Source organism: Argopecten irradians, chromosome 7 (genome assembly GCF_041381155.1).
Source record: "Argopecten irradians isolate NY chromosome 7, Ai_NY, whole genome shotgun sequence".
In the NCBI taxonomy this organism is placed as follows: Eukaryota; Metazoa; Mollusca; class Bivalvia; order Pectinida; family Pectinidae; genus Argopecten; species Argopecten irradians.
Window position 1 is genome coordinate 39,838,248 of NC_091140.1, and position 27,048 is coordinate 39,865,295.

General features: G+C 34.5%; 1 protein-coding gene across 2 annotated transcripts in view; it reads left to right on the top strand.

Annotated features, from left to right (window-relative positions):
* Positions 1-321: 321 nt before the first annotated feature.
* LOC138328421 (dachshund homolog 1-like) overlaps positions 322-27,048 on the top strand; it is a 94,836-nt gene continuing 68,109 nt past the window's right edge. Inside the window, exon 1 of one of the 2 annotated variants that reach the window (XM_069275222.1) lies at positions 322-1,137. In XM_069275222.1, coding sequence (XP_069131323.1) covers positions 617-1,137 — 521 coding nt within the window. In that variant the 5' untranslated portion in view covers positions 322-616. The remainder of the gene's footprint in view (positions 1,138-27,048) is intronic. The other variant, XM_069275223.1, reaches the window with a different exon arrangement.

The window sequence follows — 27,048 nt, forward strand, 5'->3', positions numbered from 1 at the left end:
ATGACTGTAAAATATTCAACCTGCCATTTACCAATTGATCTTGGCAGCCAAATTGGCCGTTTAAGCATGACATATCTGGAGTTAAGATTAGAGGAAGAATTAAAAACCATAATATGTAAATATGAATTTCGCTCTCCGTGCGCTAATGTATCGTTCGATTTGACTCCGCCTGCGCTGGCCCCCAGACGTATCACAATCAGCCATTGAAATAGATCACTGTATACACATGTCATAGGCCCTGTCAGAGCGTGTGTGCAATACCCCGTGTTTACGTTGTAAAATAGTTCCTGTGTGGTCATGCGCAGTAGGTACGCTCCCAGGCCCCGATTAGGCACATGTCAGTCTAAGTAGCGAGGTTGTATTTATCTTACAAAAACACGCTTATACGAATACTATCTTTGTGCAGAACTATTATTGTGTCGCCACGGTTTGAACATATATGTTTGATTCGGTTGAGGTAACTACAGGTGGACATTTCCATCCGGTTCGGATCTGTATGTTGTTGTGACATAACTGTACGCAAGAAAAAGGATTTCATTCACGGATATAGATACAGTTGTAAAGAGAAAGCAGCAATATATACATTTCATATTTAAGTCGATAGTATTCGCCGTACATGCATACTATCGGTTCTGACTACATGGAGTCTCCGCTCGGACATCTAAAAGGCGATTCTTACCCTTCACCCCCTCGGGCACACTCCAGCCCTGGACCTACCCCCGGGACGATCAGCCTCACCCACGGGATGATACCGACGGTAAATCACAACAATAGTTTACTAAGTAAACTACACAAGGCGACGACCTACAGCTCGCCACCACCCATAGCATGCAACCCCGACAACAATATATGTAAGCTTATTGAATATAGAAATGCTAAAGTTGCAGCATTTGTGGTGGACGGCCGGGAACTTATCTGTTTGCCCCAGGCATTTGAACTTTTTCTGAAACATCTTGTTGGAGGACTCCACACAGTTTACACCAAGCTAAAACGACTGGACATTCTTCCCGTGGTCTGTAATGTCGAACAGGTGCGAATTCTCCGGGGGCTGGGCTCCATCCAACCCGGTGTCAACCGCTGTAAACTCATCTCGTGTAAAGAATTCGACATTCTCTATGACGACTGTACCAATTCAAAGTAAGTTCTAAATAATATCCCATAATTTAATTCTTTGTAGAAAACACATATTTTTTATAATTTTAATTCTGCTTTTCTGTGATTTAATGATTAAGTTTTATTGTGTAATAGGATCATAGTTATATAACGTATAAAATATACGTATTTCTTTAATCTGAAAAAAAATATCTATAAATGTTGTAAATGATGCCGAAGTGTGGAGGTGTCCAGTTTTAGTGGTATTGTACCCAGTTACCTCGGAAATTGTAATGACGCACGCGATAATCAATCCTACCAGATATATCTGTATCTGCCCTCTTATGCATATTGATACAGGAAACCCTTTTGGTGTTTATATGAAAATTTTAATATCTATATATACAAGTTCCACTGAAAAGACAAGACCGATATTTCATTGTCCGTAAACAATCAACAATACCAAAGCGTCCAAATCACACGCATCCCCTCAATCCGTTTACAAAATAAATATCAAAATTGATTATCGAATTTTTGAATGCAAGACAGAAATCTGAAAACTCTTATTATTTGAATAAGATAAAGGCCGGAATACGCGGTAACAATAGGCAGGACAAATAAATGAAGCTTACCATTGGTAAAATACAAGGCCAATTGTTCTTATCTCCGACCAAGGTAAGAACAAATGGAAACTTTTTATAATACCTGTATATCGACCTGCTGGTATTAATGGTTATCATTTAGGTGTAAATACCTTATAAAGAACCAGGTAATTCTCCAGGAATATCAATATTCTCACCTGCAATAATTATGTGATTTGAACGTTAATAACAGTTTTCTTTACAATTTAGATGGGTTATTGAGATTGAAAACTTACACAATGATTCACGAATCAAAATAATTAATTCAAATATTTACAGGTCTGCTTATAAAATATCCGAATATTATCATGAATTTGAGATTTCTATCATTTGAGTTTTTCAGACATTTTTCATTTCTGATGGACAGTTGGTAAAAGTAAATGATTAACTTTGAAATAAAAATCACTTTTGTAAGTCAGTAAAAACAAATCGGTGCATTTCAAACTGATATTTTTTTGTGATACAGACTGACAAATGCCGATATGTTTAAATAAAAAGAGATACCCCTAGCTAGTTTATAATTAATTGCTGGAGTAGCTTGAAATTGAAGTTGACGTTTTCTAGTAAACACTGTTAGGCTGTCAATTTATCTGGACGATAAATAATATCTGTCTGCAAATTTCAACATTGAGACTTACACTGGAAGTCACAATCTGGAATCACAGCTGGAAATGAGGATTACAATCATGTTATTCCAAGATTAAATTAATTCACAATTTGTCAAATGCTCCAACAGACGAAATATATGATTAGCTCATGAAAAATACATATCTCTGATATAACAGACATTTCCAATAAAAAATACATTTACTGCTTTTATTGACATTAATGTTTTGTTTGAAACTTTTTTTTGAATTGTTCTTGTTTTAAAAACGTTTGCTAAAAGATACCATATTATTTTACATAATTGCTGTTCCGGTTGACTTACATATATATATGTAAGTTTTTGGGTTTATGATAAATATGTAGAATAATCAAATCTAGTCACACCTGAGACAGGAAACTCATTTTATTATCCCAATTACAAAATCATAAAAAATGTGCACCTACAGGTGTGGATATTATGGGATGTCATCGGGAGGGGGACGGCAGGGCGGGGTTGGAATTCCCAGGCGGATGAGGAAGACATCATCATCTTAAACATAATGACAAGTGATATACAGAAATCATATAAAGGAAATTTAATAAACGTCGTGACGGAGATGGCGTGTGCGGATGTACATGGGTAGACTAATCTTTATAAATGAGCCATATGGTTTTGATTATACCGGATTGAGTATATGAGAGAGTATGTACCAATGTAACCGCAGCTAATCAAAATAAAAAACCTTACACATATAGTTCGGGTGTATTATAATGATGAAATTATATAATAATGATGTTTTCGTTTTTAAATTAACAGTTTATATTGACGTTAATTCCTGTGTAACCATTTTGGACGTTTTCCTGTCACCGATTTTTAAGCGGAACTTAAAGAAATTTTGATAAATGAAATAAGTCCCCTATCAACTCCTTTACTCGTGTCGACTCCCCTTAATCTTATCTTAGGATCCAAAATAGTTTCTTTGGTCAAGTCGAAACGTCACAAATGTATGTATTCAACAATCATCTTATTACACAAATTCATGCAATCTGCTACTTGAAACGATAAAAAGATCTTCAGAATCGGATGGTTTCCTTCTCGACTTGCGCCGCCTATTTGTTTATCGTAATCTGTTTGTTACAAAAACATGTTTAGTCGGTCGCCATTGTGTCTTATCATTGATTCAACGACAGAAACCTCGATAATTCCCGCAACAGATAAAAAGGTCATCATGCAATTTTTATGTCTTCGGGTTGACGGAAGATATGTTTCGTGAGCAGGTTTAAAATTTTTGATAAAAAATATAGGCTTTGAAGTTAATTTGGTGTTTGTATCTAAATCATTCCAGTAACAATTATTTTACGGTTGACTTGAGTTCATGTTGTGCTCACCTTCGATGATGATCGGTGGGGTGAAATCCCCAAAGGCCATCCGGACAATTCTATACAGTTTCTAAATCATCTTTTTAAAATAATTCTTTTGAAGCATAGTGCCTTAAATTGCCCTTAATAGAAGAAAACTGATAACAGAGATTTTCGTATATTCTGCCATAGAAATTGGAGATGGATAAGGTGAAATGTAAATTTGTAACTTTATTTTTGCAAATGAAATGCGAGATAAAAAATTATATATTTATCGGAATGAAAATAAAACCAACACGTATAGTGTATCTAGGATGTGACCGACCAGTCGTGAATTATTTTGAATTTAAGTAGTGCTTGGAAATGCCAAAAAGATTCTGATTGTAACAAATGAACAGAAATAATTTTAAAAAAAGATGTTCTCGAAAATTTTTGTGAAATATTTCACGTTAGTTTTTTTTATTTGACGATATTATCGTCATCCGGCCCAGTTTCCCTAGAAAACATGTCGAAGGTCATTTCCGATAAGTACCACCTGTCGCGTGAGCAGTAAAAGTTACACCCGGGTCGATTCGAAATGCAGTACCATAGATGACTGAACGACAATTGAACTTGCAATTGTTTACGAAGACAAATGATAACAATGAAAGTGTTTTAAATAAGCTTTAGAATAAATAAATAAGATATCAAGTTTTGATATAATTTTGTGTGATTTCATGGAAGTATTCTGAAAGACAAGATAGCCGAGATTTTTCTAATTAACAGATTGGTTTCTTATAAAATCATACTGTCGATTCTTGAATTGTCAGGCTCATAATTATTGATCTATGCATGAACATGTGACCGGAAGGGGTATTTTAAAATTGTTTGATTGCGCTTGTTTCTGGACACGTATATTTAGCAATTTATGTAAATGCTAATTCATAATAATGTCAATTAATAACAATAATGATGTTTTAGTGACAAATCAATCATGTACTCGTCTACCTCCAAAGCATATAGCTAATATAATTCTGATACAGCCAGCACAACTCTCCAACCGTAATCAGTATTTGTTTTTGGTCAAAACGGGCAATTAAGCTCAGCATCTATATTGAAACGCTAATGAACGGCATTGATTGAGCGAAAGTGGACGAAAAGCAACTATTTACTAACAAATATCGGGTTGATTCGCACCTGGGTACAAATGTTTCCATTTCTCTAAATAAATACACGGCTTATTTGCATTAGATTGGTTTGTCCGAATCCATGCACATGAAGGTTTGTTTACATGTTTCTCTTTCAACAATAAGTAATTGGAAATATTATCAAGATATCGACGTTTCTTCTCTGATCAAACAGGATAGACGCTTTAGAAATGTATAAACCGAAAGTAGGCGCTCCATGGGCCATATCAACAAACTGCCACTTCCGATGACGCTACTTATTTCCGGTTTTTCAGCACGTAACGGACACAATAACTCCACCAAGCATACCAATGGATACATTAAAATCATTTCTATTCACCGTAAAACAGATTTTTAGTCTCGCAGTTTGTCAATTTTCCTTACGTCTTCACAACAGTGTGCGCGTTTTTATTTTTCTTGCGATCTGCATACGTGTGAAAACGTCTGACCGCATAGGTACACATAAATAAAGTCGTTCTGAATGCTATTAAATCATTTTTTTGTGTATTTCGATTATTTAAAAAATTGTACCATTTTAAATACAAATGTTCGCTTTCATAACTGATGTTATTTTAGCGTTCTGTTGGCACTATTTGTCATTGCGCATGTATTTTCTGCGGTCATGTTTGTGGGACACACCTGGAGAAAAATCTTAGAAGAGAAGGGTAAAAAAGGCAAGAAAGAGAGAGCGAGAGAGAGAGAGAAGAAAATACCGGTAAATTGAATTAACATTTCAGAATTTAAGAAATGCATATGTTCCTTTTATGTACGACATGGTTCAATCGTTTTCCTTTTCTAAGACGGCAAATGAGAAAACGAAAGTTTGTGTACCGAGAGTGGCAATTTTACTTTAATTATTGGTAAAGAATCATTATAGAGACTTCAGTACATGATACATTCAGATATATGCATAGTCACATTAGCTATTTATATGATAACAGGAGAGAGTTGATAACCATGTCGGCGACATGTAGAAACAGTCATTGTCTTGATAGGCTATCGGTCGGAAACGACTGTGTGATACCCTAAATCTATCGAATTACCACAGATTTAAATTAAATTCCCTTACAATAACAAACCACGATATTAATTGGCCGATTGGACGAGTGTTGAAACATGTGTATTCACATACATCGACCGGTCGTTTTGCCATATAATTTACTAGGAATCAATACTCTAGTACGAGGCCACTGAAAGCTCTATCATTGTCAAACGAGCTGCATTTGTTTTCGATATCAAAGCCAATTATTACTGTAAATGTTGATTAAAAACAACATAAAAGATCTCTTTTCACGTCATATAGAAATAGAACAATGAATGTGTAAATGGAAACATTCATTTGACTTGGAAAACTATAGCTATTAGTATGGAGTTAGTGTATTGTTGGACAGAGAAATACAAAGTCACAACTCTGGAAATCAAGACTGGATCGTTGATATTGTATATCTTTTCACAGATAACATTGATGTTGAAATCTATGTGGAGAAGAAATAATGTATCTTTAAAAAAATGTGAAAAGTCTTGAAAGTTCATAATATTTCAATATTTATCTTTTCAAACACTTAGTCCATAGAATTTTGTTAAGTTTTCTTTAAAACAAAATAAGTTTTAATGCCATTTGCCCCAGCTAATGATTAATTGGTAGTCTCACCAAATACATCATAAATCTCCATTTTTTGTTTCCTGATTTTCATATTTCACTTTGTCAGTTTATCGTTCAGTTGAGCTAATTTTCATGAGAAATGCAAGAAATTTATTTTAAAGCTGTTATTTTTGATAAAAGTTTGTTTTTGCATCTGTCATGGAGACTTCTGCCATTTGGTTCATTTCAAACAGACTGGTTATTTCAAAGAAAATGATACTTTTTTTCCTGCAATAAAAACTATAAAAACACCGATTAGGGCAGGAAAGAGAAACCCTGCATGTTGTGTAACAGGATCGGTGAAGCATGCAAGTTCACCGAGTCCGTTTATAATTGTAGAGCAAGATTTACCATGCATTATAAGCATCAGGGTACATGTAGGCCTACATGACAAGAAAAAGGTTTGGAAGCACCATTAAGTTTGAGATAGGAACCAGTTTGTTATTGAAGCACCTAGTTATGGTTATGCACCGAGGTTGTGATAGGTGGATTTATCCAGCCGTTCAACAACCAGTCGCGGCATTGATTCAACAGATTGCTCCTCATTGTGGAAAAAAATTCTGTATTGTTCATTCTATTGTCTTAGTTCTATATTGAAAGACATTTCACCTCTTCACACAAGTTAAAAAAGAATTCATAGAGAGATATATATATTTAAAAATTATGGAAAATGAGAAAGCTCAATTTTTAGATTTAATTAGTTGTATCTTATCATATTTTCATTTTGGAGTAAAGATGTGGGTTTGTCTATCTCAGATTTAGTTACAAGAAATACACAGAATGTGTTCCCTCACAGTTCCCATCTGTCTAAGACATAGAAGTGGTCATTCTTTGTTTAAAATATTTAATATTGTTGAAGTAATCGTAATGGCCAGAATGGCCGCTAAATGTGCTTCTCAAGAAATAACATTATTAAAATCTTGACCTGACAGGATCACTTCAGACTGTTCAATCTTTTCTTGCCCAGTATAAATTATTTCTGTAATAAAATCGTTTTAGGCATTTTGTACTTTTAAATGTCGTTTATTTATTTCTGTGTACTGAGACTTGGGGATAGAAAATCCAATGTCCTAAGTGTTTGATGGCAGTGGGCACCTATGTGGGGAATATTTGTGTTTGTTTGATTTCGGTTGTAAAATTTTATTACACTCTGCATAAATAAATAAAAATTTTGTAGGATACAATTAAAAGAAATAGACACCTTTTATTATACTGAGCTGTGTACATTAAATGTGGAGCAAATGGATTTAAAACTATTTGTATCTTTGTACCACAGTCAAGAATGAAATAAAACCATATTGTTAATTTTATGACGCCCTAACATTATTTGACTAGCGCCATCTGTTGGGGAAAGTTAAAAGCTATTCTCTAGAGATGCTCACTTGACAAATTAGCACTACTTATCTGTTTGATAGTGAACCCCTCACTAAAAATATACCCATCACACCAGCACTCAAATCACAAAGATAAATAGTTTTACATTCAATTTGAAGTATTGAACAAACAAAGCGCTCTGAGGCTACAATTATCAAAATATGCATAAATCAGTTGTTTTGGGGCAGGCCAGGTTAAGGGGCTGCTTTTGTAGTTTGGCTTAGGCAAATAAACTAGTGTCTTTGTCGTAAATCAAGATTAGAGCCCGAAACTTAAACAGTGTGCTCTAGATGATAGAACCTAATACTTACAACAACAATTCAATAATTATCATTTCGTTGTCATGACAACTGAAACAATTAAACCTCCCTTCTTTGAAAAAATAGACCCATGTTATCAGAGAATGGCGGACACTTGAATTCATTACATTTTAGGGGGAGGAAGTTTAGCGGGATTACTGAGAAAGTATCTCTTACTTTATGACTTTATGATCCAGCTGAACTGTTTCAGTGGCATTTATGTTACAGCGCAACACATAAAGTCAGCCTAATGCCCCTCCCTAATCGACCCTTGTCACCAATTAGCTCGGCCCTAATCAGGCAGTCAGGGAATCACACACACGTAGACCACATGGTCTTAATTCCTCTGATCTGGCCCAACAAACACAAATAATGATAAAATGATCATATTTATCTGCTTGGCTTTGTTGTCCACTCATTCTAGAGGAAGGTCCTGACTTGGATATTATGTGGATTTATTTATCTGTTCTGGTATTGGCATCCCTGATCTGGGCTGCCCCAGTTTTACCTGGTTGGGCCCCCTAGTGGTGAGAACTTGAAATGTACAGTCATCTTCTTGATTGACTTGTAAGAACCTCGCAGAATGAAAAGCTAATTTCTCATTCTGTTTTCAATATAATGGATTTAATCAAAATCCATATTTCTTGCTTTTATTTATATTGATCAATAATTTCCATATCCTGGATGACATCTTCGGTATTTTTATTTCAATGATATTTACTTTTGACCCCAAGAGAGTTGGAGATTTAAAATCAAATGACATGGCTACCCCTTGTGTGATACCTGATATAGCGTTGATCTGTTGTATTAGATATCTTCATAAATGTCAAAGATTTAGATAAATGCGGCCCAGTCCTTCACAATATTACAGACGACTCACCTTGGGTCATTTTGATGTGCTATGCAATGGACATCCAAGTTGATAAGAAGCCAAGATAAAAGATGTGAAAAAGTGGTTTATTTGTACGTAGAAGATCCGATATAGAGGAATTCCCATGTTGACTCAAACAATTATAATGTTTAATCATCGGAAATAGTCGAGTTAGTAAGACGCTGATTCAACAAATGGCTAAATTGGACAGATAGAGAATGTCAAACTGATAAAGAATCATGATAAAAGCAACAATTCGTGTGAATGTAAACATGGGTACTCCAATGTATTGGAGGCACAAACCGTGTATATCTACAAATTAATTTAAATTCCTCCGACAACTGGTCAACACTGAGACAGAAATAATTCTAGTGTTAAATACACGGTAATCAATTACAATTTATCAAATTGATTCTAGTTTATTGATATAGATGTTTGTGTCGCTACTTTAACTGGAAAACTTTACAAAAAGGACGAGTGAAAGTTTTGTACAATTTACTCAGTATATCTGATATGCTAATCCACAAAACTTAGCCATCTCAAAGAGAAACCCTTTTAAAGAGCTAGCGCCAAATGTGTATGTTTGTGAGGATTAAGAGCTTTTAATCAGTTGTAATTGATGTCTGTTTTCTTCAAAGTCATATCAGAGTATATCACAAGTCCTTAGTTCTAGGGATTGTCTGTCCGTCTGCCATCCCGTTTCCTTTTTGATGTTTATACGATGATTATATAGCTTGTTTAATCTGTCCTATGTTTGAATGTGCTCGGAATGTAATGCAGTAGCTGTTTAAAGATGCTTTTTAAAGTGATGCAGATATATTTCTTTGCAATTAATTTTGTAGATTTTCACCAAGATGATCTGATGCCCGAGTTAGAAACACCTTTTGGTGGACTTTGGGATAAACTGTTTTCCTACCTTCTCATAGATTTTTTATCTTCCCTTTATAACAGATATTTCTCAGCGCGGCCCTTTGTTGTGGTAGATGTTGTCTAGATTTGTACAGATGACTTTGTTTCATTAGTGCAGAAGATCAGAAAATCTTATTGCTTTGTTTTAGACACTCACACCTAGAATACATTTTGTTCATGGATGTAGAATGTTTGCTAGACAGTGTTTAAAATTAAAAATATGAAAAACTGTGAATTCAGTTTATTTTACTTCTAATACCAATACAAACTTGATACATCAAATGTATGTTGTTTGAGAAATTTAATTGAAATTTTACATAAACGCACAAAAAATAGCAAATTGGTTTACATAACCATCAAAATGTGTCACTCAATAAATCACATGTGTTTGAGAGGCTGATTGTGGTCGTCCAGCATTGTAAGCTCATTCTATAAAAAGAAGTTCACTAATGGCAGTGATATTGATGTAAAAGTGTGTGGATAGATTTTTACTGAAATCTCTCAAACATTGATATTTTTTTCACCACTTTGATGCGTTTCCTTTTATTCGTTTTATGAAAAAATTCTCCATCTGCATGAAAATTATTTTTAAATTCTCTGACTATTGTTGAAAGATTTCTATGATACACTAGATAAACAGTTTGGTTAATGTGGCCAAATTGAAAGCTAGTGTACATTTCGCATCTGTTTCAAATGAATGTTTGAAATTATAGAAATTTCCTCCTTGAAAAGTTCCGTTAAAGACCCTTGTGATCTAGTCATCAATTAGGTTCTGATATCCGTATGGCTTTTTAATTATGAATGAAAAGCTACATATGGAAAAATATAAACAACTTTTATCAAAGCCAGCGTTCAATGATATCAAAAGACTTTCTGCATTGTGGTCTTCTAATGAGGGTGGATTTAAATAGATCAAAACGATTCTAGAAAGTAATGGTGGTAACAAGACATTAATTCTATAGTAGGCTAAGAGCTTATAAAATTTTTAATATTGTCTGTATAATTATTATTTGACGCCAAACATATAAAAAATTTTTTAATGATAAATGTGAAATAATAGAGAGTCACATATATAGCCTATACATTAATGATATAGTACAAACCTATGAAATCAGCTGGCATCTTAATAACTCAGTTTAATGGGAATATATATCGTTTGGGGATTTGGAATTGATCGTCAAAGAGATGTTTACACTTGTATATTCCATGATGTATCTATACAATCTAATACTTATTTTTAGTATCTCAATAATTCATTAATTCTGTTTCAATTTATCACCGTGTATTGAGGAAACAGCCTGGCATGAAATGGCTTCATTATACGGATGGATCGGGCTATTGTTAGCGATAAATCATCTCTCAGTTCTAGGCCTCTCTACTGTCATGAATACATATTTTATATCTCTCCAAGTTCACTTGGTTAAGTAACTGTATAACAAACGTGGTTCGTGTGTAACTGTTTTGTTGTCATATTTTATGTACATTCGGCAGTGTCCGCAGGTTTGGTACTTCTTCAAATGTTATGTCACTCCTTGTTGAAAAATACATTCTTACTTCATCTGAAATGTGGTGTTCTTTTGTGGAGACATCATTCAAGACGCAATGCCGTCTCGACCATTTCTAATTGGCTTTGTCTTTGACTATAAATGAACATATCGCAGATACAAAGAGTGCAGGTTGCTTGAATAAGCATGAATGAATTCCAGGTACTCACCTTGGCCCTGACTTAGTACTAAATGACCGAAGATCAATTTGCCTTGGTTTTCATGAATGATAAATATTTCAGTGTGTTTTTGTTGATGTTCCTTCGGCAGATATGGCATTACTTTAAATCTCACAATTATAGGCCAAGATTTGACCATCCACATGTAATGACTAGTATTGTGAAGTCGGTGTGGAGTTTTTACAACCAGTGGTTTGGGTATGGAGTTAGACAAAGATATTATTTCCCGAGTTAAAGTAATCCTCTAGTTGTAGATTGATCAAGGACCGTCTGGAGATTTGGGATATGTTTACCGTATATAAGAACATTTAAATCTTTATCACTTAATTTGTAATGTAAACCTGCCACATTCTAATCATACAATTATTATGTTAATTGCCTATTAAGTTAATTGTTATCATTAATTAAGTAGAGTATTAGTGGGTGTCACTAGTTGGTGTGTGTATAGAGAGTTGTATAATGAACTAGTTTCATCAACTCATTAAATCATAAATCAATAAACAGGGGTATAAATGTAGGGCTGAAATTAGGGCTGTATATAAATAATAACAGGACCACTGATGGTTACATAAATACTTCAGGACCACTGATTGGTTATAAAAATACTTACAGGACCACTGATTGGTTATAAAAATACTTCAGGACCACTGATTGGTTACATAAATACTTACAGGACCACTGATTGGTTACATAAATACTTACAGGACCACTGATTGGTTACATAAATACTTACAGGACCACTGATTGGTTATAAAATACTTACAGACCACTGATTGGTTATAAAAATACTTCAGGACCACTGATTGGTTAATTAATAACTTACAGGACCACTGATTGGTTTAACTAATACTTACAGGACCACTGATGGTTATAAAAACTTACAGGACCACTGATTGGTTATAAAAATACTTACAGGACCACTGATTGGTTACATAAATACTACAGGACCACTGATTGGTTACATAAATACTTACAGGACCACTGATTGGTTACATAAATACGTACAGAATCACTGATTGGTTACATAAATAATTACAGGACCACTGATTGGTTACATAAATACTAACAGGATCACTGATTGGTTACATAAATACTTACAGGACCACTGATTGGTTACATAAATACTTACAGGACCACTGATTGGTTACATAAATACGTACAGAATCACTGATTGGTTACATAAATACGTACAGAATCACTGATTGGTTACATAAATACATACAGAATCACTGATTGGTTACATAAATACGTACAGAATCACTGATTGGTTACATAAATACGTACAGAATCACTGATTGGTTACATAAATTTTTACAGGACCACTGTAGTTTTCTGATGTCCTCTTGGCAGCCATTGCTATGAGGATGTTTTACTTTTAGGGACCACAGCAGACATGTATATGCCCAGAATAAATTTGCTAGAGTTCTCCTATATAATGGGGAAATTTTTTAATATCTGTATGGCATTTATCAGAATTATCAGAATTCCATCAGCAATAATCATATAATATAGTATTAGATTATAGTAACTCCTAAATGTATCGGAATTTCATCTGCACTATTACGTCACATGCTGCTGACCGACTGTGATTAAAAATGTTTGCAGCATTAGAAATAAATATTAAGAAATCATTGTAATGGTGTATTGTAAAATATTTTAAACAATGAAATTAGAAAATATGAAATCTAGTTTTTTTAGACCAAATTCTTTAAATGCAAAGTTATTTCCGGAATTTTATAAGGTACATTGTACATGGATACTTCACATTCACAAATGTCACGCTGGTGTAGGAGTGACTGCCAGCTCCAACATATCAACTCATTTTATGACCAAACATGTTTTGCCTTGGAAAGGATTTAAAAAGTAGATAAATACTTATAGGTGTTTATTTCAATTTAAGTATCCAAAGATTTGAAAATGTTTTTATCAAAAAATAGATGTTGAAATGCAATAGATGCATTTGAAATATTCAGTTACAGAATTCAGACGAGATATAAAATTCAAGATTTGACAGTGGACACTAATAAATTGTACATTGATTGTAAGAAGATCGGTCTTTCCTTATCAAAAGCACATAAATAGACTTTTTATGTCCGACTTCTGGTCATATATATTCAAATTAAAAATGCTTTTTATCCCAATATAACATTTTGTGAGGTTTATGTTTCTATAAATAATGGAGCTCAGCATCAAATATTTGCATAAACTGTACTGTTCAACAAATGGTCAACAATGGTCCTATTCAAGTGATGTCCAGAGCATTATACGGACAAAGCTGCATTGGTCAATTTCAAGAACTTAAATATCTGTATTGTCCAGAGATAAAAAGTGGCAGGGTGTTTTTGTTAAAGTTGTATAAAATTATTCATTAAATGTAAAAGGTTTTCTTTGAAATGCTTGAGAGTGTGTTTTAGGCCTGTCAAGAATGGTTTTGAATGTGTGAATATAAAATGAAGCAGTGCACGATTTGACAGGAAAATGGATATGTAGCACTGACCATAGACAAAGCTTCGTTGAAAGCCATTGTCCTGTGCTGTCACATCAAGTAATACTTGCATCTGGAAGGCTTTTTTTTAACAAAAAAGCAAATTTCAACAAAAAACACCTTTTTCTTGGTGCTCTACAATACAGTGCAAATCACAGGTTTGAATGCATTTTGGAGAGCTTCGTTTTTCTTGACTTTTTGGAGGAGGGGCCCATTATTGTAGCTTGTTCTATGGAGTTAACAAAGTAATGGTAAAAAGTTAAAAAAGTACCACTGGTTGCAGTCTGCATTTACTCGTTTAGAGGGGTATTATTTGGAGAATTAATCACGCCTGACTGTAATTTTCAGGGCAGACTTCATACTGTCTGTTCTCTGTTGAAACAATTTTTTTAAATATAGCAATAATAATACAAATACGGTAATTGCCTTTTTGAACCAATGAATTTTTCACAATTGATAATTTTTGAAAGAAATAATTTTCATAATTGTGGGAAAAATTATCCTTTGAAACTATCAGATCTTCACAATACTACAAAAATCATAGCTGTCAATTATTCTCCGTATTCATTGTGCAGATTTTGACCAATAGACCAAAAGCATGAGTTATAAACAAAACGAAATTATATAAATATTTCACCATACTACAAAACATAAACTTAAATATATTTTACTGTAGTTTTACCCAAAAATTTATTTTACTGTAGTTTTACCCAAAAATTTGGTTAAATGAGAAATGTTTTCTTTAAGACACTTTTCCATGAAATATTTAGGCAATATATGTCGTACTGCTTAAAGATTTTAATGTTTATTTCTAATAGATATATCACAATAGGAAATTGAATCAATGCATTTTTAATCAAAAGTATTCTGCTAATGGCTGTTAAGTAAATAATAGCATGACCACTTCATTTATCTTTGTAGATTGTAGTTGATCTAAATTACTATAAACCGACACTTGCCCACGGCATAGAAAATAAACGCAGAAATGACATAGAGAAAAATACAATTGGTTGAATTAGTTACTGAATTAGAAAAGACTGCTTTTTTATTTGAACAATTTGGTGTCAGTGAGTGTCGACCCATTGACAAATGAAAGAAAGGCGATTCATCCAGAGATGAGCGCCTTGGATACGTTTGGGTCGTGACCCCTGTTGAGAATCTATTCTGTTCCCATACATTAGTCTGTCCACACTTGAGTGGTGGAATAAAGTGATGTATCAGTGCCATTCTTCAGCAGAACAAACATTTCATGTAAAATGAGTTAAATTTGAATCACCACCAGGTATGAGATGCTGAGTGAAATTCTCACACACACCAATGCTTCTGTGGCACCTGCATTCAAATTATCAACATTATTTTTTATCTCTTTGTTGATTCCTGGGAACCAATCAGATCTCAATGAGAAGCTTATCAGTAAATCTGGTGCAAATTTCAGAATAAAATAGAAACATCTGACTGGCTATTGGTATGGCCATCTCACATGGGGACATCTTCATCTTGTCAAGATCTATAAAATATTTTAGTTCAAGCAAAGAAGTATTAAATGTTGATGAATAGAAATTTGAAGTTATTTTCTATAGACCTTTTGGGACAAAATTTCTTCCCTTGATATAATCTTACCAGCATCTGTTAAATTTAATAGAGAAATTTTATTCTGTTGATATATTAAATCAAATATTTTTACTTTTTTTTTTATTCATTTTTTTAAATTCCCTGGTATTTTTAACACTGTATCCAATATTATTTTAACAACTAACCCAAATTTGTGAATTTATGTATTTGAGTAGAAAAACTCCTCTAACTTAACATGTCTATACAGAGTTATGTCCCCCTGAAAAGAAGAAACGCCTTATTATAGATCAGTAAAGTTGGTAGTTCTGAAACAGAGTTATATGCCCCTGATTAGCATATGTAGTGTGAGATTTGTACCTTGGAAACAGAGTTATGTTCCCCTGATGTAGTTGTGTGATTTGAATCTTGGAAACAGAGTTATGTGCCCCTGATTAGCATATGTAGTGTGAGATTTGTACCTTGGAAACAGTTATGTTCCCATGATGTAGTTGTGTGATTTGAACCTTGGAAACAGAGTTATGTGCCCCTGATGTAGTATGTGATTTGAACCTTGAGTTATTTGCCCCTGATGTGTGATTGACACCTGCGTGAATGTGATTAACACCCTTTTAAAATGTTTAGACCATTAAGTCAATCAATCAAAAAGGTTTGTGGTAGCTGAGGCAGCAGACTGACAGAGGTTTAGATGTGGTCCATACAGAGCTGTGTAAATACTGAATATTTATATATACATACCGTATTCGACCCAATAACACCCATGTCCCTATAAGCGCCCCTCCCCCCTTTTGAGGCCTCAATTTCAATTGTCCATGCATAAATAAGGACCAAAATGACATAAAACGGTATAGATTTGCAATAATTTCAACTTTTCACCTTTTTATTTTTATCAATATTTTAAGTGCCTTGGGCGCTTATTGGGTCGAATACGGTATATGATATTCTGCATATTTAGCAGCTGAATGCTAATGTTGTTTTATTGAATTGGAGGAAAACAATCGTTTTATTACTGAATTTTACCATTTGTGTCAAAACGAAATTCCATGTTTATGATACAATACATAGGTTTTGCTAATCAATTAAAATCAAAACTTAATAAATATCGCTTCTACAAAAACAACTTTACTGAGAACTCCCAACAGATTTTGCAGACACAGTTGTCATTCTGATAGGTAAGGATAGCTCTATAGAAATAGGTTTGCTAAGGCAATATCATTTTACATTGTATGGTGGCCGATGGCTTTATTGGAATGTGTGGTAACATTTGACAGGTTTTTGAAAACTTTGATTTTGTTTCAGATAGAAGTACACATATCATGCTTGTAAATCATGAAAAACATGTCGTCTTAGACAGGTGTTTGAAATCTGTTACCAATTATTTTACACCAGATGGAATCTGAATTTGTTGCCTAGTAAAATTGGGTATGAACAATTTATGGTATTTCAGACAGAATTTTGCTATCTTGTATAAGATGAACTTTTAGACTTTAATGAAAAAATGAAGTTAAAAATAAGTCATTAATTTTGCTTGATAAAAGCTGGTTAGAAATCCAGTTACAGTACAAATGTATACATGTATGTCATGTACTTAGCAAACATTTTTATACTCTTTAAGCATTTAACGAAAATTATACATATAAAAATTTGCCTATGTATGAAAATTATACACAACATATTTCTAAAGACATATTTGTTTGTGTGCCTTCATAATTTGTTACACTTGATCTACCGATTATCTCCCCTGGTTTGAGACTCCTCCCAGGTATCATATAGTAAAACTGAATGGCTAACATAAGTACTGTGAAACTGCTAATATTTCCGGGGTTTTTATTCATGTTTTTTTTTTTTTTGCTAAATTCCACTCAAATTTAGCACCTCTTAAAATTGATCCAAATCATAGTTATACATATTATTGCCTGTCATCTAATGACACTTTCAAAAGCTACTAAAATCAATTTTGAAAATAAACCCCTGTAGATAATACCAACAGAGTGAATCACTATATATTACACTCGCAAAATGTAACAACTTTACATGTACAGTACTGTATAGCCTATCTAAACCTTGCCTTTTCCAGATCCCCGTTTATCCAAGTGTAATTCATCATTGTATAACATTAATTTACAGTAAATAAAACTTGTATAATCTGGAAATCCGTATATACCGACCAAATATGCTGGTCCCAGTAATATTCAGTTTAGACAAGTTATAAGGTACTAAGGGGCCGCGTTGGCCGAGTGGTTAAGATGTCCTGACATATTGCCACAAGCCCTCCACCTCTGGGATGCAGGTTCACATCCCATGTGGGGCAGTTGCCAAGTACTGACTGCTGGTCATGGTCGGTGGTTTTTCTCAGGGGACTCCGGCTTTCCTCCACTAACAAACCTGGCACATCCTTACATGACTCTGGCTGTTAATAGGACGTGAAACTAAACAAATCAAAACACTGTACTATGATCATCTGTAATAATTATTATCATTTTTAATTTAACTTGATGATAAATTAAGAAGGAAAGGGATGGTTTTCAGCTATGATGAAGGGAGGAGAGGGCAAATAGGGTTATAGCTATGATGAAGGGGGGAGAGGGCAAAGTGGGTTTAGCTATGATGAAGGGGGAAGAGGCAAATAGGGTTATATAGCTATGATGAGGGGAGGGAAAGAGGAAATAGGGTTATAGCTATGATGAAGGGAGGAGAGGGCAAATAGGGTTATAGCTATGATGAAGGGAGGAGAGGGCAAATAGGGTTATAGCTATGATGAGGGGAGGAGAGGGCAAATAGGGTTATAGCTATGATGAAGGGAGGAGAGGGCAAATAGGGTTATAGCTATGATGAAGGGAGGAGTGGGCAAATAGGGTTATAGATTGATGAAGGGGGGAGAGGGCAAATAGGGTTATAGCTATGATGAAGGGAGGAGAGGGCAAATAGGGTTATAGCTATGATGATGGGTGGGAGAGGGCAAATAGGGTTTTACTATGATGAGGGGAGGGAGAGGGGAATAGGTTTTAGCTATGATAAGGGGTGGGAGAGGGGGAAATAGGGTTCGGCTATGATCAAGGGTGGGAAAGGGGAAATAGGGTTTAGCTATGACGAGGGGGTAAAGAGGGGTAGGAACTGGTTTGGCCATTCAGTGCAGGCTGGTGATGAGATTTGTAACATTTGTGTCCATGAATACTGGTGATTTGTCAGCTGTTTTCTACATCTAAACAGTTGTTTTCCATATCTCTAGGTCCTCATTGACACATTCAGATTATCTCAGATAGCAGTACTCCGCTCAAACCAACAATTTTTAATTAACATCAGAAAATATTATGTTATTCAATTTCAGAACTAATTTGTTTGAATTAGGAACCGAGTGATAAGATAAAGAGGTATTACAAAACTTGATTCCAAGCTACATCAGACTAATTAAGGCTAACTGCACTGCATGACCATAGTCATGTTTCATACAGCATGAGAAGTTTGCTTGTCAAATCATTTCTGGACTTTCTCTGCATATAAACAAACAAAAACTCTGCAACTAGATATGTATATATGTAATAACAAAAAATGTATGGATGGGAGATAATTAATGCCATTTAAATATAACCATTTTAAGTTGTTGACAATTCAATGAATGTTTTTCTCTTCAGATACATTAATACAACTATCACATTTCTAACATAGCGAAGAAAATATTGAAACTTTATGGATTTTCAATGGAAAACCTCATGAACCAATCAAAATCTTCTTAATCTTATCTCAATGAAGCGCTTCATTCATACTCTTTGTTCATCATCTGGCATTGGTATTCTCTAGATCTGTTGTGAAACTTTTATTTTCTTTGTCCTGAGTTACTTCCCCTTGATTCCTTGCTCTTTTTAACCTTTGTGTCCAACAATTGCTAAAATGAATTGTGTTTGAATTCAAAAAAAGGACAGTATGAAATTAAGTAAAATTTTCATGTAAGGGAGACTATTTTAATCTCTTAAAAAATCAAATGTGGAATTATCAGGATAGAAAAAGAAAAATCCATTATAATACAAAAAAAAAAAAAAAAAATTAGAATAGATCGGGAATTCCTTTCACATGGATAAAGAATTTAGGTTGGAGACCTATTGCCACAACAATGTTTACCGAGGACTTATAATATAAACGACCTGGCCATGATACACCCTTCACTTTTCATTTTTAGATAAACGCGATCTTCCCTACAACATCTTAATGTAAACTATATCTCATTGATGTGGAACGGTCTATCTTTCTACAAAGGGGTGATCAAGATGGCCGCTTCACTAAATACAGCTACATCATAATCTTAAATTCTTAACAAAAGCGTTAAACACCAGGCAACTGGCCAGTTAATGTCAGGGTTGTCCAGGTAAGAACCATTTTTGGTTGTTTGGAAATTACTCTGAGCAAATATCCTCTGTATGCTTTTGAAGTGAATGTGGAATTAAAAAGATGACACTAAAACTGAATCAATCCGCGATTGTTTGGTCTCATTACGGAACACATATTAGGGGATGGTCAGATCAGGTGGAACAAATAATGCCTGTCAAGGTTTATTGGTATAAGGTACTGGAGTTATCTCAATGTCCACTCGCAGATAAACAATGCAAGTAGTTCATCCGAAAATTTGTTTATTTATCAGATTTATTCTCTCTTCTGTCTTAATGTTTGCATACAAGGAATAAGCTGTATGGCGCTTTAGTAAATTAATGAATATTTAATTTGTAGGGAAAATTTTAGCTGTAACATTCATTCTCTTCTAAATCATACCTGGTTTTTTTTCGTGTTTTACTGTATAAGCTCTGAAAACTTCTGTGTTTTCAAACTTTGTTCAATAACGTAAGAGTGTTACAGTAAAACACAGTAGTTTATTAATGAAATTCTAACCATGACACATTTGGAAACATGTGCGAAGAAGACACCCATTGATCGATCATGTAATGGATTATTCAACACAAAAAAACTTAATTTGGTTCAATTAGAATCTGAATTGATGATTTTCAAATAAGTTCAGACAGATCCAAATGTGATTTGTATCAAATAGGTGTATAATTTCAGCGGGTGTTTATCTGACGATTCCAACCTTTGTCTAGCTTAGAGAAATGTCAGCCATTTAAATTAAATGTACAATTATACTAATAAACTTATTCTAATGTATTGGAAGTTGTTTTTTAAATCCCATTTCACATGAATAGCAGTACTGAACTGTGCATTATAGGTATATTTATAGATAAAGCTGTACATTTGCAATGCATTTAAAACGTTTTAAGAAGGCGCTGCAGAGAAGTAATTGTCATGAATTTTAGGTAAACAATAGCTGATATTGTTTCTATATAGCGTGTTTACACAGGTACAAAATGACATTCAGTGGGATTGTCAAACTTCAAACCTATCCCTTAAAAATCTCATTGAGTTTAATTAACAGTTGAAATTGTGCCAGTTTAAAATCTGTTGATTTGTAGGTTTCAATTGATTTTACTTGATATCACTTGATGCTAGAACTCTGACCAAATACTAAAACCATGTCTTCTGTGTTAAAATAATCTTGTAACAAAAATCATTTTCTCAGATTTTTAATTTTGATTCAATTCACATGAATTCAATGGGAGCCGATGAAACATAAATAATCAAGGTGAAAACAGGAAAACGAAAAGAAGGAAAAAGATGTTCAATCTTATCGTCTGATAAAGTGCAACCATTAAGAAACTGACTGATTATCAGTGGATTGTCGTGGAAAGAGAAATAAGGAAGACAAAGATCGTTCACATTAATTTTATGTGATTTATATTAGATTTAAACAAGATAAAACATAGAAAAATAACAGATCGAATGTCACATCATTTGGGAAATTAACACCTGTCTGGATTTATTGGGGGAGATCAAATATCCAGTATTGATAGAAATCAACTATCAAGTATGTATCTTCGTTAGGAAGGGCCGGGTAGAAAAAAAACGGTAATAACTTGTCATTTTGCCAGTAACCTGAACCATTTGTCATTATGACAAATTTAAAATACATCGATCAAATTGGTTTTATAATTTTTCCAAATAAAGAAATTAGCACTTGAGAAGAAGTGCTTTTGATAAGATATATATTATAAAGCTGTGTACTATTGATAGTACAATTAAAAGCTATCATTACGATTTCCGTGGCGTTTATTTCCTCTGTATTTTTACCGTTCTAACCACATGCACCACTAGCTAGGGGGAGTGACTGGTACCTTGTGGCAGTTATGGGATTGCTTTGAGATCTGTAAAATAAAAGTACAAAATCGGGGGAATGTGTACTCTGTTAATCCAATGACTGTACTGGTATACCATGAAACAATTCATTTGTGGCCTTAATAAAGTGTATCTTCTGTATTTTATAAAATTTAACAGGTGATAACTAATAATATATATACATTTCTTTTGTTGGTGTGTAATTAGTTTTGTGAGGTGTAATTAAGTGAAATGAATCCTTCGCTTATATAAATAGTACTGTTTATTTATCAGAGAATATGAATTCATTCTCCTGTAATGGCACCAGATAATAGCTAAGTCTAATGGATTAATTTTATGTGATTTAGATATATTTCAATTTCAATTTCAATTTCATGATATAAAGGAAAGATGTTTTAAGTTAACAAGATACGAGGTTTTGCTCTCACAAGAATTAATACATTGTATATAAGTACATAGTATACAGAAGTAAATGTAGTTAGAAGGCCCTCTGTTGATGAAGGCATTTATAAATTGACCTAATTTTCTTCCAATCCAATGTTGATATAATTGTTATGTTTTTAATACACATACAGTTTTACTTAAATTTGTACTTGCTCATATATTGAAAAAAAAATACTGGTACAATTTAACCCTCAAAAGTTTTCAATTTCAACCCAATATTCATAATAATATAATAATTTCAGTTTGTTTATTTGCAGACTTTTCACTATACACAAATATTTTGCATATTTCATTACAAAAAATTAAAAGTATTAAAATTTTGCAAAGAAGATTAAGGTTTGGGAAAACACAGAATTTAACGTAATCAATATATAGCAATAATTAATTAATATTGGTTTTCACAATTTTGATTGGCAGATTCTTTTTCTTCATACTACTATGAAGAAAAATATTGACAACGGCGTGAAAACCCTACTTTATCAGTACGTCACAATAGAGAAGTCAATGTTGCATATTGATTTTGAAAAAATAATCCATTGGAAAATCAATGGAATTCTACGTTTAAAGGTATTTTATGCTATCAAGCAGACTGAAAAAATTATTACAAGTTTTGTAACTTCATAGGGTTATGAAATAAATTTTGTTTGCAAAATTTTGTGAGAATCATTCACACAGTTTGCAAAAAAAAAAAATTTCTCTCATTACCAGATGAAGTTGAAAAATAGTGATAGCAATTTTTTGAAGATATTATTTGGCAAAATAAAAGTCATCATTTAGTTGAAAAGGCTCATCATTAAAGAGATGCTCCACCGCCGACATAGCATAAATGATATTCATCATTCGAACAATAATTAATGTTTAATTGAGTATATATATGTCTGATTAATACAAAAAAATAATATAAAATATTATTTTTGTCTTTGGTGTATGCGCAGTCAGTAATTCATTCCATAATATTCTATATAAATAACTTTTTTAACTGAAGAAAAATGCTAAATCGTCAGCTCCTGTTTTTGATAGTGAAAAATTACCATTTTTTAAAGATAAATGTGTGTATTGTATAATGTATGAAGTGGCCAGTCAGCACAGTGTTGGCTGTAGCCCCTATACTCCTATGGCTCTGTGACTGACCAGCTGACACTTTTGTAAGCTGAAACCCTACTGGAATACATATGTACCAGGAACAGTTATAAGTTATTATTTCCCCTTACCTGTAGTTCTAATGAATTCTGTATCCCTACTGAACTCTGACCCCTTACCTGTATCCTTACTAAACTCCGACCCCTTACCTGTAGCCCAACTGAACTCTGACCCCTTACCTGTATCCTTACTGAACTCTGACCCCTTACCTGTATCCTTACTAAACTCCGACCCCTTACCTGTAACCCAACTAAACTCTGACCCCTTACCTGTATCCTTACTGAACTCTGACCCCTTACCTGTATCCTTACTAAACTCCGACCCCTTACCTGTAGCCCAACTGAACTCTGACCCCTTACCTGTATCCTTACTGAACTCTGACCCCTTACCTGTACCCCTGCTGAACTCTGACCACTTACCTGTATCCATCCTTACTAAACTCTGACCCTTTACCTGTATCCCTGTTGAACTCTGACACCTTACCTGTATCCTTCTGAACTCTGACCCCTTACCTGTATCCCTACTGAACTCTGACCCCTTACCTGTATCCCTACTGAACTCTGACCCCTTACCTGTATCCCTACTGAACTCTGACCCCTTACCTGTATCCCTACTAAACTCTGACCCCTTACCTGTATCCCTACTGAACTCTGACCCCTTACCTGTATCCCTACTGAACTCTGACCCCTTACCTGTATCCTTCTGAACTCTGACCCCTTACCTGTATCCCTGTTGAACTCTGACCCCTTACCTGTATCCCTACAGAACTCCGACCCCTTACCTGTATCCCTACCTGTCCTTTAAATCGGTGCCTGGCACCTGAGGAGCTTCTGTAAGCGATGGCTTTTTTTATCCTATCTAGTGGCCATCTTAACCATCTGTCAGTTATGTGTAAATCCCATTCTAAAAATGTATCTAATTACAAGCTCTCCAGGCCCAAGGGGACAGCTTGTTTGGGACTGAAGGTAATGCAATGATTCTGTAATAACATTATTTGATATGAAAGCCCATATCTCTCTTATCTCTATTTACCCTAATTTCACTGCTACCTTTGATAAGAACAGGCTGATCGCTCTTCTTGTTTGTTTTCCGTAAATTTGTTTGTTAAGTGATGAAATCGCTAACATTGTCGTGACTGGAAACACATGCATTATAACTGCCAGCCGTGTCCAAACACTTCACCGACCACTGAATATGCAGATTTCCAATCACTGATTAAGTCAAACAAGGCAGTAGCAGATAAAACCTGTTACATCATTTTAGACGTATTCATTTCCGACTTCCATTTTCGGATGTTAGTTTTGACACATTGTTAAGATATCTACCTATTTCAATCATAATTAGTGTTGCCTGAACTCACCTGACTCTGTGACAGTTTAATTCTCGATTTATCTCCATTGTTCTCTATAACAAAGTAGACCAGCGACATCCACAATGATAGGACTTATTATTAGTGACCCACCAAATTATTTCGTCTGTAATTGCGTACAGATGAAATATTTATTTTCTGTAAGAGATGTTAACACTTTAACACGTATAGCTACAAAAAAGACAACTTATGAAGGAGCATATTTGATTACCGAGTCCTATTCAGTGTCTCTCCCCCCCCCTGGGGCTTTATGTGTGGGTGGGGGTCCCTCCCTCCCTCCCTCCCTAAGAATTTATGTCTGGTTGGGGGTCCCTTCCTCCACCCTAGGGCTTTATGTGTGGGTGTGGGTCCCTCCCTCCCCCTGGGGCTTTATGTGTGGGTGGGTGTCCCTCCCCCCTCCCCCTAGGGGTCCCTTTATGTGTGGGTGGGTGTCCCTCCCCCCTCCCCCTAGGGCTTTATGTGTGGGTGGGTGTCCCTCCATCCCCCTAGGGATTTATGTGTTGGTGGGTCCCTCCCAGGCATTATGTGTTGGTGGGTTCCTCCTAGAGGTCCCTTCCTACCCAGGGCCTTATGTCTGGGTGGGTCCCTCTCTCCCCCAGGGCCTTATGTCTGGGTGGATTGCAGCACATCAGGTACCTTTTATGGGATATACCTTAACTGACCACTACTGACGGCCCCCTGTCCTCTAGTGTCACACACTGTCATTTCTGTCACAAATAGAATTAGTGGATTTCCCCTGTTATAGATATTGAAAAATACAAGGGAGATATTTCATCTCTCCCTGATACATCTGTTCCGAGTGGCTGGGCTGACAGATGGAAAGCCAAGCGACAAATTCAATAGAAATGGAGAAACTCTGGTAATGTTCAGAACACATTATCATCAATAGAAGTATAGGAAATAAATGTATGTAATAGGAATTCTCGCCTCACAGATACAGGCTAGTCATGCAGTGAGAGAAATTATTACAGCAATGAAATGGGCCCTGTAATTAGGAAATCGAATTGCCCAAGTGGAAATATGGCCAATATCTGGTTTGTTTTCTGCAAGAAATATATTTGTCCATTTTCGCACATTTATATACTAGTTAATTTACTTCATTTGTAGAGCTGATTAGAGCTGTCTATTTCAAGAGATGTGATGTTTGTATTAGTTTGCCTGGGGATATCTGTGCTGAGGATGTCTCATACCTAGATACATGTCTCTACACCAATAATCAACAGGAATAGACAACTCATCACTGAATAGTTCAAACATGTGGATATAGATTATCCAAAAATATTTGTGTGTTGAATTTGGTTATAATGAACCCCAAGATGATGTCCTATTAAGCAGGTCGTCTTTATACAGAGGGAAGTTTGACAGTACTGTCAGATTACATTTAAGTAGGATTAAACAAGTACACTGTCAATTAAAAGTATTTATTCCTGTTAGTAAGATATATGTAAAGCCATATGATGCATGTAGCGAAAAGGTCATAGTTCAAGGTCATATTTTGTCTGGAGTCAAGGTCAATGAGTACAGGTCAAGTAATTAAAGAAATCCTAATTCTGATATAGATTAATTACCATTATCATGACTATAAAAAATCTGTTGACTTAATGAGCTTGTATTGTGTAATAACTGGTGTTAATTAATGGTAAATTAGAAGAACAATACTTGGTTTGAGAAGGGAGTGAAATGTTGAGGTGCTGACTTGGCATGCTGCTACATAATTTGTTGGGTGTATGTATCTGTTTAGGGGGCCTAATACTCTATCTATATTCCGACACTATCTCGCTATCATTAAGGTGGGCCATTGGACACTGTTATTAAAAATTCATTGCTCCATTTCAGCTCTCCAATATCGGGTTACCATACATAATTTTACATTTTATTGAAATCACAAAGAGATATATGAAAATGGACTGGTTTTAACGCTGGTTGATATCTGATGCTGTATGCTTATGACAGTCCAAAAACATGATCGACTTCTGATACGGTTCTGCTATTCACACTAAAATGGCTGTGGTCGCCTCTCAAGAATGGCTACTTAACAACATCATCTCTTGTCGTATCCAGGTGCTTTATTTCTCAATGATTTTGTTCTCCAGAAGAGTATTTAAATATAAATCAAAAACTTAAATTTGATACAGAAATATCTCTTTTTGAAAATCTTTGCAGCACA